This window comes from Protopterus annectens, chromosome 5.part1, assembly GCF_019279795.1.
Source record: "Protopterus annectens isolate FY-2018-M chromosome 5.part1, PAN1.0, whole genome shotgun sequence".
NCBI lineage: Eukaryota > Metazoa > Chordata > Ceratodontiformes > Protopteridae > Protopterus > Protopterus annectens.
The window spans coordinates 418,414,851-418,433,270 of NC_056736.1; the positions used below are offsets into that span (position 1 = coordinate 418,414,851).

At 40.1% G+C, this 18,420-nt stretch overlaps 1 protein-coding gene across 1 annotated transcript in view; it reads right to left on the bottom strand.

The window, feature by feature from the left end:
* The window catches only part of BMX (BMX non-receptor tyrosine kinase), a 1,099,638-nt gene that overhangs the window by 948,608 nt on the left and 132,610 nt on the right, over positions 1-18,420 (bottom strand). Inside the window, exon 3 of the mRNA XM_044072793.1 lies at positions 409-513. Coding sequence (XP_043928728.1) covers positions 409-513 — 105 coding nt within the window. The remainder of the gene's footprint in view (positions 1-408; positions 514-18,420) is intronic.

Sequence of the window (18,420 nt, forward strand, 5' to 3'; positions counted from 1 at the left end):
GAAAAACTCCTCCAGAAGAAGACCGAAGAAAGAAAGACCGATCGCCGTGTGGCAGTATATATATATATATATATATATATATATATATATATATATATATATATATATATATATATATGTCCAGCAATGCACATTTACTGTGTCCTGTTAAGGCTATTTTTCCTTCAGTTATTCTCCTTCTGCATAAATGCACACATAAGTATTTAGACACAAAGACACAACTGAATTCAAATTCAGTGAATCACAAAGCCCACAAAGCATGTTTCTAAACAAGTCAAAAAATATTTGTCTAGATATATTACCACATACTCATGCATAGGAAGCATGGCATTTATTATTTTTATTGTGGAAAAAAATAAAAATTGTGTTTTATTTTTATTGTAAGAAAAAAGGTATCTAACTTCTTACCTGAATAGGAAACTGTCTCTCCACTGGATCATTTTCTTCTACATCTACAGGTGCAACGTATTTCATTTTTTTAATGGCAATCGATCCTTTCTTGCTTCCCTTTTTCTAACATAGAACAAATAAAAGCACTGTCTGTCAAAAACATAGGCATAGTCACACACATATGCACACACATACATACATACACACACACACACACACACACACACACACACACACACACACACACACACACACACACAGAAACACACACACAAACACATGTATTTAGCTGTAATAAATGTTTAGCTTCAAGATATGGCAATTAAAAACTCAAGCAGAAATAATGGCCTAAGTGCAAGACTTTACATTTATCACAACTGTAAAATTCATAGAATAATTAAGAGATTTGCTTCTGGAATGTGTTTGATGGAAATATATAAAGCAGTCAGTGCTAAAATCTGCATTCATCTCATTTAATGCATGCTGTCATCACTGGCATGTTCTTCACCATTTTCATACCAAACTGCTGATACCAGCATTACTATGATCAACTTTGGAGGCAATTTACATTCTTTGTCTAAAGATCCATTGTCATTGTAAATCCATTTATCCACCCATTCGTACATCCATCTATCCATCCACAACCCCCTTTTTCCCATTTTTGCACATGGGATCAGGGTGTCACATCAACAATAACAATCATCTATACCCATTGTTAACACCACTGGGAGGGTAACCCTGCAGCAGATCTCATTGTAAATAAATTTTATTTTTGTGCTGGCTAGTCAAACACAGGTATATTGCATTGAAATTGTAACATTTATCATTCTATGTATTGCAATATATAGAAATGCATGCATTGTACATTTTTGCATGAAGAAACTGAATACTACTCATGCTGCATTGTACACTTTGTCCAATGAAACACAAGTTATTTTACAATTAAAAAAAAAAAACTATATATATATATATATATATATATATATATATATATATATATTTGAATGATGAATAAAAATATAAATCCTGCCAACTTCCACCAAATTATATGTAAGCCACAGGAATAGCATTTTTATTTTAACTGCTGCAAGCATATCAGTATGTGAAGGGACAATAACATTAACAGCACACAATAAAAATGCAATACCTGCCTCAAATGATAGTCACACCTTGCAAACTAAAGAAGCTGTGTAAATAAGCAGCAGATCAGAGTTATAGTCCTTGGCTTTGCAGGTTTTCATCACCTTAGACTGATCCTTGTGCCTTCCAGTGCAGTCTTGTCAACAGTAATTTAAACTCCAAAATTATTTTGTATTTATTAAGTACAAAATAGTATTACCTGCAAATACAGCTACTTGTTTAATTACCATACCACTTATATTGTTGAATTTGTGAGTCCCTTATTTTCTTTGCTGATGTCTCAAAATATAAAGCAAATAACTAATGGGAAAGTGGATACCTCTGACTTATTCCTCTGTTCAAACACAGCTTGTTGGAAAGAAACCCTCCCACATTAATTGTTGCCTAAGACCCTTCATATATCCTGTTAATTAACTCTCCCAGGATTCAATAAAATCTATGGTAGCTCCGTTTAGAACCTACACAGAATGTATCCACGTACACGGTCATGGTTCCCCCTTGGCAGAGTGCCTTGATTATTAATCAAGGTGTGCTGCTGAAGGGGAGCATAGTAACAGGGATACTGAATCCGTATAAGCAGAAGTGTAGAGGCTATCCCGTGGTTGTGAAGTATCCAGGGGATTCCTGGACAGATGTTATGTACAGGGTGAGACTCTTTGTAATGTACTCTGCTACTGTTGAAATGTGCTGTGAACTAATACTTTGTTTTTTAATTTTCTATTTTTTTTTTTTTTATTTTTTAATGTCTATTTGCATGGCATGGTGCAGAGTGCAGTAGTGCCAGGCTGCAGTTAGATATATACAACTGACACCTGCTAGACATCTAAAAATAGTAACCAAATATAATTAATTATTATATATTTATTTTGTCTATTTGCATGGCACAGTGTGGAGCACAGCAGAGCTGAGCTGTGCTTACACATACACTATTGACACTTCCCAGGCATCTAAAAATAGAAACCGGATGTAATTAATTATTCATTTCTGGTTATGTTTAAGTCTGTTTGAGTGTCATGGTGTGGTGCTTAGCAACACTAACAGTTAGCTTTGTAGTATATGTGAAGGTATACTAGTTTACATGCTATCCAAGTAGCTAAATGGGTAGAGTCATGGCCTACAGCTTAGCAGGTCATTTGTTCGTGTCCCTAACACTCATACCATTTTTAATGTAATTTAATTTCTTGTTTAATTATAAAACAAAATTGTTACATTAAAAGAGCTGTGTGGTGCTAAGCACTGCTTAAACATGGTTAATGGCTAATACTGTTTGTGTGTTGCTAAGCTTCGGTAAGATCACGGTTGTGTGAGTTTCCACTATGCTCAGCTCCATTAAACAGGTTTGTGAGATGCTAAGCAATGAGGTGTTTTTTTGAATGTTGCAGTATGATGTGTAAGGGTGGGAAAACAGCTTATGCAGTGTGCATTTTTTTTTTTTTCATCTTAGCTTTAAGCATCCCTGTGACTAGCAATTGCTCTAATACCTGCTGGAAAGCACTAGGAAGCCTTAAACTGCTACAAGTACTCAACTCTCCTTGTTAATAAGGATAAATTAATCGTAGGCACTAGACAGACTATAATTGCAAAGTACCTTGCTAAGGTAAGGGAAAACAGCTCCTGTACTTTACAAAAAAAAAAAAAAAAAGCACCAAACCAGGTATGTCCAAGGGTCAGCTTCCAGCGATTTCTCCTGTCCACCTAGTGAATCTGGGCATACTGGGGCAATGCAGCAATTGCCTCATGTACACAGACAACCCTCTCCTCCTACCACCTAACACTACAACCTGTGAGAGATGCACTTACATAGCCAAAATGGAAGCAAAGCTCTCTCCACCCAAGATTGTGCTAGACAGTCAAGAGGAGAAGGTTAACACCCACACTACACCTCAAGCAACACATAGCCCTTCTAAACCCACACCACCAGCACCCACATATAGCAACACTAAATCCACATATGCAGAGGCCCTTAACTGTAACCTTCCCAAGCAACAAGGACCTCTGAAGCTGAAATGCTAACAAACACCAATCACAAAGTGTCACATAGTTCGCAACACCAGTGTGCCACCCAGCAACAGCCCCTAAGGCAAGACAATGTATCTAACACTTTAGTCATAAGTGACTCTATAGTCTGGCACACTGATGTCCCACTCACCAGGTTGAACAAGGAGAAAATTACAGTCAGCTGCCTGTCGGGTGCCAGGATCTGCCACATAATGCATGCACTCAAGTCACTCCACAACAAGTACAAATATGACTCTGTCATTGTCCATGTTGGAGTGAATGACTTGAGACGTACCTCCCTGGACTACATGAAAAGAGACATGGAAGAGCTCTTGGATCATGTGGGCCAGGCAGGTACTGCCCTAGCCCTGAGTAGCATCCTGCCTTCACCCAGAATGATACCACAATATAAGGACAAAATGATTGACTTCAACAGTTGGCTAAGCTTCTGGTGTCATTCAAAGGGGATCCAGTATCTGTCTGCCTGGGATGACATGATCGACAGACCATGATGCTTTGCCAGAGATGGTCTGCACCTGTTGCCCCTGGAAATCAGGTTACTGGCTAAGGCTCTTGCCACCCCTATAGTGCCTTTTTTAGGCAAAGTTCAAAGGACAAAACCACCACCATAACAGGTACAAGCATGCAAAATCTGAAGGTAATGCTACTCAATGCTAGAAGTCTAAACCTCAAAATGCACTCTCTCGAGGCACTCCTAAAAATGTAGAACATCGATATCTGTGCAGTAACTGAGACCTGGTTCAAGGCTCCAGAGAGCACCCCTGCAATATCAGGCTACAACTCTTACCACACTTTTCGGCCACCAAACAAGGACCGAAACACTAAAGGTGGAGGAGTGTCAATATTCACCAAGAATATTCACACCACAATGCTAGTTGCCCAACACAATGCATCTAAAATTCTCCAGGTGCAACTAACACTAGGTAAGACTGCAATCCAAATTGTAGCTTGCTACAGATTCCCCACCATACCCCAGGATTCTCACTACACCTTTCTAAACATACTGGAAAATATTAAGATAGAACCAAACACTCTAATACTGGGTGATTTTTAACTACCCTGCCATTAACTGGGAAAACTACTCATGTACCAACACCTTTGCCCAACGGTTCTTGGAATTCATAAATTCCAATGCCCTGGATCAACTAATCCATAGTCCCACCAGGGGCTCCAATATCCTAGACCTGATCATTACCAACATGGGAAATCAATGCTCTACACCTATGGTCACCCCCTTGTTAGTCGGGTCTGACCATAAGCTAATCACCCTTAACATCCACATCCCAGCCCCCATTAAGGAAACCTCGATAAAAAACTTCTCCAAATCCGACTTCATGCTACTCAAGTCAGAAGTGACAAACTTCATGACACCCATGCAGACAGGAAGTGAAAGTTTAACTGCTGAATCCTACACTAAGGCACTGTACGACCACATCCACTCATGCATGAATCGTGCCATCCCAAATAGAACCAAGATGCTCTCATCCAAAAAAAGGAAGCCAATCTGGTGGTCTCCTGCCATAAACAAACTTTACAACAAAAACAAGAAACTGTTGCAGAAAAGAGGAAAATCCCAGGATGCAAAAAAACTCCCTTACCAGCCTCAGTAAGAAACTGAGATCCCTCATAAAATCCTCCAAAACTAGTTACAAAAATAAAATTGCCAAAGATTCCAAAAACAACCACAAGGCATTCTATAACTATGTCAAGAATCTAAATGGCAATGCTCAGATCTGCTCTGAGCAAAAACAGAATGGCATTAAATATACTGATCCCAAGGATATTGCCAATATCCTGGCAGATCGATTCAGTGCTAACTTCACCCCCCCTCTCACCCCCTAAATGGCCCATCTCAATACCAGAAGATTGCCAAATTCTGGTAATAACGGCCACGCAGGTAAAAAATGCACTCTCCAAAGCTAAGAATACAGCATCCATGGGACCAGATGACATCCCTGGCTGTGTACTACATGAACTACAATATGAACTGGCACCTCACCTAAGTGTCATGTTTAATCATAGCCTCACCTCAGGTTTCGTGCCCATTGAGTGGTGCAGAGCTACAGTTATCCCACTCCACAAGTGGGGATCCATCTTGGATCCTGGAAACTACCGTCCCATCAGTCTGATGAGCCTTATCTGCAAGGCCATGGAGCATATTATCATGGAACTTATAAACAAAGACATTGGTAACCTTCAAACACTGGACCCCACCCAGTTTGGGTTCATGAAGGGCCGATCCTGTCTCCTGAACCTGATTGACTTCTTCAAATCAGTCTCCAGAGCCATGGACAAGGGTAAGGTGGTCCACACAGCCTATCTAGACCTTGCCAAGGCCTTTGACACCAGCCCCCACTCTGGAATCATAGATAAACTTACTAAGCTGGGCATTAATCCGTATGTCACCCAATGGGTTGCTAACTGGCTTACTGATAGAACCCACACTATAAAAGTAGCCGACTCCATATCCAGCTCCAGACAAGTGACAAGTGGAGTACCTCAGGGTTCAGTCCTGGGAATGCTCTTGTTTGGCATCTACTTCTCTGAAGTACAGGCCAACACTAAGGCACTCTGGCTAATAAAGTTTGCAGATGACTGCAAACCGGGAGCCATTATTGAATCCCCAAATGATGTGGATACTCTACAAAAGGGCCTTACAGAAACAGATGCTTGTTGCCAGAGCCATGGACTCAAGCTCAATGCCAAGAAATGTATAGTTATCCCCTTTGGGAAAAAACATGTACCCGTGAATTACCATATAGGTGGCAGTACACTAAACACTGAAAGTGTGATAAGAGACTTAGGAACACAGGTGGACAGTCGTCTCACATTTGATAACCACATCACCACAACAGTCAGAAAATCCTTCTATGTGGCACACCTCATCACTGAGGGCTTTTCATCCAGAAAAAAGGAGGTCATTGAACCACTGTTCTCATCCTTCATTAGACCCATTATAGAATACAATGCCCCATTTGGTATGGACCTCTCAAGACATCTGCAACAACTGAAAAGGCCGCAGAAATACCTCACTAAAAGAATCACAGGCGTAAAGCAGATGCCCTATGCTGACCGCCTTAAAAAACTCCAGCTATACTCTGTTGCATATCGTCTACTCAGAGGCGATCACTGCTTAACATACAAGGCCATGTCAAACCCAGAGCTGTTGGACATGCTACACTTAAAGAAATCCCAATCCCTCAGAGCCACATGCTCCAGGGATCTAAACCTTGTCATCACAATAAACAAAACATGCTGGAGGGATAGGTTCCTGACCCAGAGACTCCCCTGACTCTGTAATAGATTGCCCATTCATGTCAAGCAGAGTGCCCCTTTGGCCCTCTTCAAAAGGAACCTTGACGATTGGCTAGTAGAAAGAAAATTCACCCCAGGGATCACTTCAGTCACCCTGCTAGACAGGGGTCCAGTGAAGTAAATAGTGTGGGAAGAAATAACCAGGGAATTGTTATGGCTAGGCTTGTATAGGCCCTAGGGCTGATAGCCTAGTACCAACCTATGAACCTATGAACCTATATTAATACCAATAGGCAGGAAGTTTTCACCATTTGTTGGAGACTGTCTGTCTAACCAGGCAGTGTTGGAGAGGGTGCGTACTTCCGGGCACAGAGATGGTGTATGCTGGAGTTCAGGGTGTTTGTTGGGCTCCTGGTATGCAATTACGAACCTGGGCTGTAGCAGGGTGGTTACCAGGGCCCAGAATGCAAGGTTGAGGCCTAGGATTGATTGGCCAGGGAACTTACCAGTGCTGCTGGTATCCCCCACACTGGTGAGCAGTGTCATCACCACTATGATGGCGTGAAGCATTGAAAGATGGGAACTTTGGACATCTAGGTCCAAGAGGCCAGGGCTGGGCATTCCCCAGACATAGTATCTATGCCATTACATTACTAAAATACAAGCTAAATCTGTGCAAAACTGGTATGCATAATGATGTGCTTCTCTTCCAACTGCAGCTGAGAGTGCTCACAACATGCAACCTCATGCCAGGTGCCTGATCAGGATATGCCATGAGTGTGGTAAGTATGGATATATTATGATAACTATAGTGCAATAAGCAATAAACAATAAAAACTGTAGTGCAATAAAGAATAAACAATAAAAACTGTAGTGCAATAAATAAATAATAAAAACTGGACTGCAATAACCAATAAACAATACCAGAAACAGTAAGCAATAAGGTGTAAAACAGGATTGTGGTATCATAACATATTTGCAGTAGAGATGCAGGCATTGCATGTCTATTGTAATGTTGCTGCAGTTAAATGTAAAACTGCAATAACTGTAGAATGCAAATGTAATTTCTTGAAAAATGTATTGCACAACCCACAGTATGGTGCAAGGCTGTCTCCAAGCCACTTTCAGTCACATAATGCTCTCTTGTCCTCCCATTCCAGGAACAAAAATGTTATGGGTGAGGCAGCCCAGTTATGCGCAGATATCATGTGTATGCTTCACAAATGCTTAGCGCAGCAATACCAATAAAGTGTGAAACAGGATTGTGGTGCCATAACTAAATGTGTCTAAACCCTTGCAGTAGGGCTGTATTCATTGCATGTCTGTTCTAAGTTGCTGCAATCAATTGTTACATTATTTGCAGATGTCCCCTGCAGTCACAGCTTTTGGGTTCTACTCTCATGCCTGCCAACAAAGACATGATGGCTGTCTAGTGTACTTAATGTACACAAACATACCTCTCAACTGTCATGAATTTTTGTAATGTAATTACAACCACCCAATCTCTCTGGTCCATGATTAGCAGATAAATGATTACCTAGACTGCAATGTATTTTCAAATCCATTTACAGAATGCCTTGGTAGTCATGTGCATGCACATTATGTGAAGCAGTTCCATGTAGTTGTGTGCCTGCAATTGTTAGCGCTTGGCCCATACCATCCCATGCTAACAGCTTGAGAGGTATGTACATGCTACATCATCTATAGAGACATTGTACTCACTGTACTCACAACTGACACTGCACACCTTTAGAAATATGTATTATCAGTCTTTTTAGGGATATCATCTGCAGCATCACTAATGGTAAGTTTTTCTCTCTCTCCCCACCCTTCATCTTCTATAATTTATTATTGTTATTTAAAACAAAATCCACGTCAGCCGAACCAGCAGCAAAAAGTCCAATGTTAAGTGTTTTATTAACATCCACTTTTCGTTCAAAAAAAACTGAAATTCTTCAGACAGACATCAAAAGGTAGCAAATGTAAAAAACTCCTTAAATACACAATTAAAAACACGTGATACATTTGAATGGACCAACCAACTGGTTGAAACTCACTGACATCAATGTGTGGGAAAAAGCTGATCTCAAAACTTCTTAAAGTACTACTGCATACAACAGTCAAATCCATGAAAAATGTGTTTTAAAACCAAAACAAAGTGGAAATATGTATGAACATAATATTTAAAATGTTTAAAACCAAAAAACATAGTATATAAAACCTTTTAATGACAAAAGGTAAAAGTAAAAATAGTAAGTGAAAATACTCATAATAACATTACCTCTGCATGCTTCTAAGTTTCAAAATGCAAGCTAAACTTACTCTGTCATTGAGACCTGGAAGTCTATAAGAACAGAGTTTCAGCTGCCAAATCACTTCTAGGCGCTCTAATAATAGTTGAAAAAGACCCCCCCTGATGTCAAAGGAAACCTGTCCTAACACCCTAAAAGTAAAACTATGCTGAGGGTGGTCATTAACATGTTTCGCCAAAGCATTTTCACACTTGTTTTTCCTAATACAGTATAAATGCTCATGGATTCTTTCATTAAAACCTCTGTCAGTCTTGCCCACATAAAATGCTGGGTAAGACTGGCAGCAAGCCAAATAAACAACCGATCGAGATTTACAGTTGAATCTACCAACAGTGGAGAAAGAAGACCCAGCAATTTTAAAGCTCGAACCAGTGGCAATATGCCTACACATGTTACAACTCTCACATTTGAAAGTGCCCTCTGTTCTAACATGAGTGTCCTTTTTTGTTTCTAATATCCGTTTGAGGTTGTCACCCCTCCTATATATAAACCTAGGCAAAGTGCCAAACTTAGCTTGTAAGGCATCATCACACAAGAAAATACTCCAGTTCTTGACAACCACCTCCTTAATTAGGTGAATCTCAGCACTGTAATTAGTGATGAAAGAGATAGAAGTGTCAACTTTCTTGCTGTCTAAAAAGACTTCAGGCATAACTGGAGATGGTTGTTCTAGTGAACAACTTGTGAACGAACTACTTTGTAAAATAGGTTTATAAACACCCCCATACCTTTTAGTCTGGACCTCAGTGACCAGGTCATGAATAAATTTGTCTGGGTAACCTCTATGTAGGAACAATCCCTTAATGAACTCACATTCTTCTAAAAATAGTTCATCGTCGGTTACCATTCGAGCAGCGCGCACAAGTTGCCCCTTGACTACCCCTCTTTTCTGGTGCCCAGGATGGGCACTGGTGAAGTGTAACATGGTATTAGAGTAAGAACTCTTACGAAATATTGTAGCCTTAAAGCTACCAGCAGAATTGTCTTTATATAAATCTACGTCCAGATAAGAAATTCTAGAATCAGACTCTACAAATGTAAACTTCAAAAAAGACGTGCTGGAGTTGAGATAGTCCATAAAGGTTCTCACATAATTAACTGAACCTTCCGTCAGTATAAAGATGTCATCCAAAAATCTGGTGTAAAAATCAATTTTGAACTGACCGTTGTAATTGCCAAGCACATATCTGTGTTCCCATTCGGCCATAACCATGTTGGCAAAACTGGCCCCTACTGGTGAGCCCATGGCTACACCAGTCTTCTGTAAATATATCTCTCCCCCAAATGTTACAGAGTTGTACCTCAAAATGACATCTAACAATTCCGCACCACTCTGATTTCTACACTGCTAGCATTGTGATGCAATAAACGGTCAGTGACCCAGTCTATCTCTGTAGCATGAGCAATAGACGTATAGAGGTCTTTTACGTCTATTGTCAAAAATCTATGGCCTTTCTTGAATTCTAAAGCACCTATGGCTTTCAAAAAAGCCCAGGAATCTTTACAAACGTGTGTTTCCTTTTCAACGTATTTTTTCAATATGTTGTCCACATACTTGGCTATCGTGTAAGTGATAGAACCCCTAGCATTAACCAATAGCCTCATGGGGGGGTTTGTATACATCTTTATGGATCTTGGGCAATCCGAAAATCCTAGACCTACCGGTGAACATTCCAGGACCAGTTCATCTCTGAGTCGAACTGGAGACCCACTTAATGTTACATCTTGGTTGAATAAGCAACTCCCAGTTTTTGAGAATAGGAACGGGTTTGCGTCCAGCGACACAGGGACACCAGAAGCTCCTTTAGTGGACTTTTTGAAGACCTTGGACCACAAATCTTTAAAGGTAAAGAAGCTTCAGTTAGAGATTTCCTATTTCAATGAATGTAAAAAAGTGGGGGTTGTGCCAAAGGGCTTGCCTTGGCAGTACCCACTGGACTGATAGCTGGTTCAGAGTTCCACAGTGAGCTGATCAGTTTGTTTGATAGACATGGACATGAGTTAATGGATTTAATGGCTAAATTCTATCAGAAATTTATAGACCAGTTGAGTGGTGAAATTGAAATTTTGGACACTAATATCAAGTCACATGTAGATTTCAACAGGTACAATTATGAGTATAAACAAATTTTCTCGACTATAGACCAACAGATATCTCATAACATGGAGATGAAAATGAAAAAACTGAAAAGAGACATAGATGCATACAACAAACTAACTGCATATCCCCCCCCCCCCATTCTCAGAGTGTTGGCGACAGTCTAGGTGCTCCTATTAACCTAAATAATGGGGTTATGAGGCAGACAGCTAGTTCCAGTAGGCCGGTCACCGGAGAGGGTGTGGAGGATGTTGTTCCTACAGAAAATTTTGTAACTGATGGTGGTAGGGATGAGGAGATTTCTCGTCCTACACCGTCTTTTTCCTCGAACCGGGGACAGAACCACCAGAGGTTTTACAACACGAGGAGCCATTACAGGAACAACAGCAAGAAGCCTTTTCAGAAGTAACAAGAAGGACAAATCCTGACATTATCAGTATTTTGGAGACTTTTTTGTTTATAACTATTCGAGTTTTACAATTACTATGGAGATGTCTGATTTATTTTCAAAAGGTCTTACCTTTGTTGCATGGAGACATTTTAACTTAGCATACACACCACTTGATTTGAAGTTGTTTATACGTAGGTTGAATTTATTGTCAATTTTTGGTAACACTGCTTTAGACAAAAAAACTTTGAGAGTCCCAAGTACATTCAACCCCCCTATCCATCCTTTACTTTTTTATTTGAACACTTGTGTGAAACTGAAATTAGAAACTTGGTTAACTGTTCTAGAACATTTGCGAACAAAAACTTGTCTGATGACGAAGTAGACTTGTTGGATACTTTAAAAAGTTTACCTGTCAGGATCCTTAAACCGGACAAGGGGGGTGGTTTAGTACTAATGGACACTTGTCATTATGAAAACTGCCTCATCCACATGTTATTGCAGGATGCTTATACACTATCTAGCATTAATGAATTGAATGCAGCGTATAGATGCATCCATGTTTTCTTGAATGACTTGTTTTTAGAAAATGTTATAGAACAAGATGTGTTGAAATATTTGACTGTTTCGTTCCCTAAGATTCCAACAGTTTTCGGATTGCCCAAGATCCATAAAGATGTGTACAACCCCCCCCATGAGGCTATTGGTTAACGCTAGGGGTTCTATCACTTACCTGATAGCCAAGTATGTGGACAACATATTGAAAAAATATGTTGAAAAGGAAACACACATTTGTAAAGATTCTTGGGCTTTATTGAAAGCCATAAGTGCTTTAGAATTCAAGAGAGGCCATAGATTTTTGACAATAGACGTAAAAGACCTCTATACGTCTATTCCTCATGCTACAGGGATAGACTGGGTCACTGACCGTTTATTGCATCACAGTGCTAGCAGTGTAGAAATCAGATTGGTGCAGGAATTGTTAGATGTCATTTTGAGGTACAACTTTGTCACATTTGGGGGAGAGATATATTTACAGAAGACTGGTGTAGCCATGGGCTCACCAGTAGGGGCCAGTTTTGCCAACATGGCTATGGCCGAATGGGAACACAGATATGTGCTTGGCAATTACAACGGTCAGTTCAAAATTGATTTTTACACCAGATTTTTGGATGACATCTTTATACTGACGGAAGGTTCAGTTAATGATGTGAGAACCTTTATGGACTATCTCAACTCCAGCATGTCTTTTTTGAAGTTTACATTTGTAGAGTCTGATTCTAGAATTTCTTATCTGGACGTAGACTTATATAAAGACATTTCTGCTGGTAGCTTTAAGGCTAAAATATTTCGGAAGAGTTCTTACTCTAATACCATGTTACACTTCACCAGTGCCCATCCTGGGCACCAGAAAAGAGGGTAGTCAAGGGCAACTTGCGCGCTGCTCGAATGGTAACCGACGATGAACTATTTTTAGAAGAATGTGAGTTCATTAAGGGATTGTTCCTACATAGAGGTTACCCAGACAAGTTTATTCATGACCTGGTCACTGAGGTCCAGACTAAAAGGTATGGGGGTGTTTATAAACCTATTTTACAAAGTAGTTCGTTCACAAGTTGTTCACTAGAACATCCATCTCCAGTTATGCCTGAAGTCTTTTTAGACAGCAAGAAAGTTGACACTTCTATCTCTTTTATCACTAATTACAGTGCTGAGATTCACCTAATTAAGGAGGTGGTTGTCAAGAACTGGAGTATTTTCTTGTGTGATGATGCCTTACAAGCTAAGTTTGACACTTTGCCTAGGTTTATATATAGGAGGGGTGACAACCTCAAACGGATATTAGAAACAAAAAAGGACACTCGTGTTAGAACAGAGGGCACTTTCAAATGTGAGAGTTGTAACATGTGTAGGCATATTGCCACTGGTTCGAGCTTTAAAATTGCTGGGTCTTCTTTTTCCACTGTTGGTAGATTCAACTGTAAATCTCAATCGGTTGTTTATTTGGCTTGCTGCCAGTCTTGCCCAGCATTTTATGTGGGCAAGACTGACAGAGGTTTTAATGAAAGAATCTATGAGCATTTATACTGTATTAGGAAAACAAGTGTGAAAATGCTTTGGCTTAAACATGTTAATGACCACCCTCAGCATAGTTTTACTTTTAGGGTGTTAGGACAGGTTTCCTTTGACATCAGGGGGGGTCCTTTTCAACTATTATTAGAGCACCTAGAAGTGATTTGGCAGCTGAAACTCTGTTCTTATAGACTTCCAGGTCTCAATGACAGAGTAAGTTTAGCTTGCATTTTGAAACTTAGAAGCATGCAGAGGTAATGTTATTATGAGTATTTTTCACTTACTATTTTTTTACTTTTTACCTTTTGTCATTAAAAAGGTTTTATATACTACGTTTTCTGGTTTTAAACATTTTAAATATTATGTTCATACATATTTCCACTTTGTTTTGGTTTTAAAACACATTTTTCATGGATTTGACTGTTGTATGCAGTAGTACTTTAAGAAGTTTTGAGATCAGCTTTTTCCCACACATTGATGTCAGTGAGTTTCAACCAGTTGGTTGGTCCATTCAAATGTATCATGTGTTGTTAATTGTGTATTTAAGGAGTTTTTTACATTTGCTACCTTTTGATGTCTGTCTGAAGAAGTTCAGTTTTTTTTGAACGAAAAGTGGATGTTAATAAAACACTTAACATTGGACTTTTTGTTGCTGGTTCTGCTGACGTGGATTTTGTTTTATCTATTTCAGTTTGTTTTAATTTTTCTGTTGCTTTATTATTGTTATTTATTATTATGATTTAATATTAATATATTTTGTTAAACTGTTTTTTTGGCCTTATGAGTTATTTCATGCTGGCGTGCTGTTACCATACTTACTGTTATATTATTTAGTGTTGTGATCCACGTAATATGCCTTAACATGCATTTGGATTAATCAGTATTACGTTCCATTACGTTAATACTAACATTGGTTTGGTTATTACTGACCTTAACTTATTGTTATAACTAATTTACTACAGCGCCTCAAGGTAAAGAGGTTCCAGGTGATCCGAATACCTTGCCTCCTCCAGCTATGGCACTGGGCCACAGCACATCTGGGTCCCAGACTGGTAGTTCTCCCTCTGCTGCCCTTGAACTACCTGCAGCATCAGGTTGTTTCACCACATGGGAAGGGGCTGGGTCCCCATCTGGGAGCGGTGGTGGAGGTGAATTGTCACCTGTGATGAACTTCCAGTTTTGGTGAGCAGGATTGTGTACCATGGGTTTGGACAATGCCTGTGCTGGATGGAGAGCATGATGGCCATCCTGGTGGAGTAGACTTACCCCAGAGCCCAGCCTTCACCACTGCCAATCCCGGGGTAGTGATGGAGCAGTGCCAGCAGTCCAATAGGTGGGAACTTGAGTCATGCTGCTACCTTGTCGATGCACATGGGACTGCAATTCCACAACACCCTCCCCTTCCAAGCTGCTCACCACCCTCTTGTGTCACACACCATCCCTGTCTGCTTTCTTGCCTGTCTTGTCTGTCTGCAAAAGCTTCCTTACCTATCCTTCTTACCTCCACCACATGTATCTATGTCCCTTCCCCAACATTCCACTCTCACATTAAAAACAAAATGTGCACGTGTCCCAGAAAAATATATATTGTCCCATACATAGCTCTCCATTTCACACACATGCCCACTGGACACATGTAATTTGGTCCAACTGGCTTGACAATGCAGTTATGTTGTCCTGACTCCTCTCCCTCTGGGGGTGAGAGTCCAAAGTAATGTACAAATTATGTCAAAGTGCACACTTGTTGCTGTACAAGAAATAGATAGCTATGGGTCATTTCTACACCCTTCCTGCACATACCTACTTGCCTTTCATTATGTCTTTCCCCCTGCTTGCACCTCATTTCACCACTTTCCTATCTCCCCATTTTTCTTTTCTTTAAAGATTTTTTTTATGTGACAGTATCATGCAGCATTGCTAAGCTCAGCTAAATAGAGCTATATTGACTTATGTGTTTTAAATTATAATAAACACCTGTCTCCTATTTTGATCCCAGAATCATCACAGCTGCAGACCACTGCATTATTGTGTCACGCCACACAACTATTAATTAAAACAGGTGGTTTAAGCAAAATATAATAACTGCAAGTTACAGTCATTAAGCGAGTTTAAGCAGAGCTCTGCATTATACCACGTCACTCAAACCTGCTGAAAGAGTAATGGAAAAATTGGGAGTGTAATTTGGAATCTGGTGCAAGAGTACACCAGTAGAAAGCCAGACAAGGAATAATGGATGTAAGTGAGGTCTCTAACAGCAGGCAAATGTGCATATTTATCTGCAGCATTTAGAAATACACTTGCTAAAGCACTAATGGCAACATATTCATTCAACTGGGACTCTGGTGGAGAACTACATCCATATAAAGCCATTCAAACAATGATGGATGTAAAAAAAGTATGTCACAACCTGTATTGGTGCACTTATATCTTGACAAATACGCCTTCTGTAACAATGACTCAGTCTGTTAAATGTTGTGCAGTTAGTAACTTTTACCACATACAGTCTTGGGTTAAAAACCACTAGTGTGTAGCTTTTAAATTACATTATTGTGAAGCTAGCAATTAATGACTGAGTCATGCATTCTTTATCCACACAATGCATTCCAAATCAAATGTATGCTTTTCACTGGTGGAAGTCACAGTCCTGTTGATAGGAATACACTTCACATATCCCTATAGCAACACTATAAGTGCATAAAGTGTCATGCATTAATATGCATTCACAGAGGATTTTAACTCAGGTAATGCAAATGAGGCCCACTAATATCAGAGTGCAGCACACAATCCTTTCATAATCACATTACAGATTAGCACAATTGCACAACTAACAGACACATATGAAGCCCATGCTAGTAACAAGACTGCCACCATACACATTCCAAATGAGTACTAGACTGTAACACATGGCCTAACAGTTGCCTAAATGGTTGACTTAATGTTATATTTACCCCTATGTTGCTCATGGACACAAGAAACATGTTGTCTAGTACTCTGTTACTGATACTGTTGCCTAACATACTTACCTTAAACACATGTCTTAATTTGAGTGGAAGGGGTACCCTCACTCTGGCTCTGCCTCTGCAACAAGGCTGACAGAGCTCTCATAGTTACTCTTACAGCTTGTTGCCCTCTAAAGTGTTCACACTCCCTGCCTAGGCCTATTGTCTGCAGCAGCAGCTGCAGCCTGTAGCACACATATCTCTATGTAAAATAAGCTGCTACAGACCTACCCTTTATGATGGCATAGTCTCCTCATCCCAATAATGTCCAGCACAACATATCAAAAAGGACTTCTAATCTACATGAAAGCTTTATATCTTGTTCAGTGTGGTTGCATCTCATTGGCTGATGATACTGCAAATCAGCTGTGTTGGCTGCAGTTAACATGTCAGAACCACGGATTGGTTAAGAGGCAATCACCTGGTAATAAGAAGCATGTTAAAAAGATAAACAGCTGGCTATGGGGAACCAGTCTGTATGAGACTTTGTTCACATAGTAAATGTGTTGACAAAAACTTTATATATCTGCATATATCAACAGAGGAGTATTATACCCCATCAGGTATGTAACCTTTTTATTTACAACAGGATGCATATGTGTGAATATACCTAGGGGGAATGGGGGTTACAGCATTGCGCCTTTCTTAGAACTGTGATAATGACATGTCATTGATCTCCAGATTTCTTACACCTACGGAGGACGTACAATACATCAAGGTGGAATTTTGTTTTGTCAGTGTGACACACTGGTCTTGTGGGACTGTCCCTTTATAGTGGTTGTAATAGCACACTGTTATTTGTTTAGCACTGCTGTTTTGACATATTAACAGGGGGTTAGCCCTAGGGAACACACTACAATGGGCTCCAGTTTTGGATGTATGATATAGTAGTATCTGTCATGGCACACAAGGGAATTGCTGACTATTGCTAGTATCTTAGTTGTATCCACATGCTTAGTATGTTTGCACACTGTGGAATATGACATGTGTGATCAAGCAGTGGATACTGCCAGCCATTCAGTTATTGCTGTATCTCTCTGGTGTACTTCCATGGATGTGATTGTGATATATGTTCCCATTTTGTTGTCTTACAGGAAACATGCATCCCAGATGCCATACCCCTTTCATGGATGCAGAGAATGATATAATACTGGAAGGCCTCCAGCAACACCATGAGCTCCTACTGTGCAGGGGAGGCAAAACAGGGAACAGCAGGCATCACTGTGGACTGACCTTGTCTGTGATGTGAATGCCATCAGAGCAGGGCATATGAGCAGGTTTGACACCGTGCAACAGACATGATTAATGCCGCATGCAGAAGAACAGCAGATGTAGCCAGGGATTATACTGTCACCAGTGGAGGGCCTGCAGCAGAACAACCACTATCAGCCACTGAGGAATTCCTGGTGAACCTCAACACACAACAGCTCCCAGGCATCCATCACACTGTACATCATGGATGTGGGTGCCAAGTTTCCACAGCAGAGGAGCATGCAGGTAAGCTTAGTTTGATCAGCATTGGAATACTGTAACATTCAGTGTGTCACGGTGTACATACTTTTATATGGGTGTCAGGTTTTTGTTCTTTGGGGGGTAAACTACAGTTTGACTCTCATACTCAGATTTTGACCAACATAACAATTAACACGATAGCTACTTTAAATGGGAGATATATGGGTGTATTACCTTGTCACGGTGCAACATGTAGTGGTATTTATGTTACCTCTCCCTTAACTGTCCACAGGT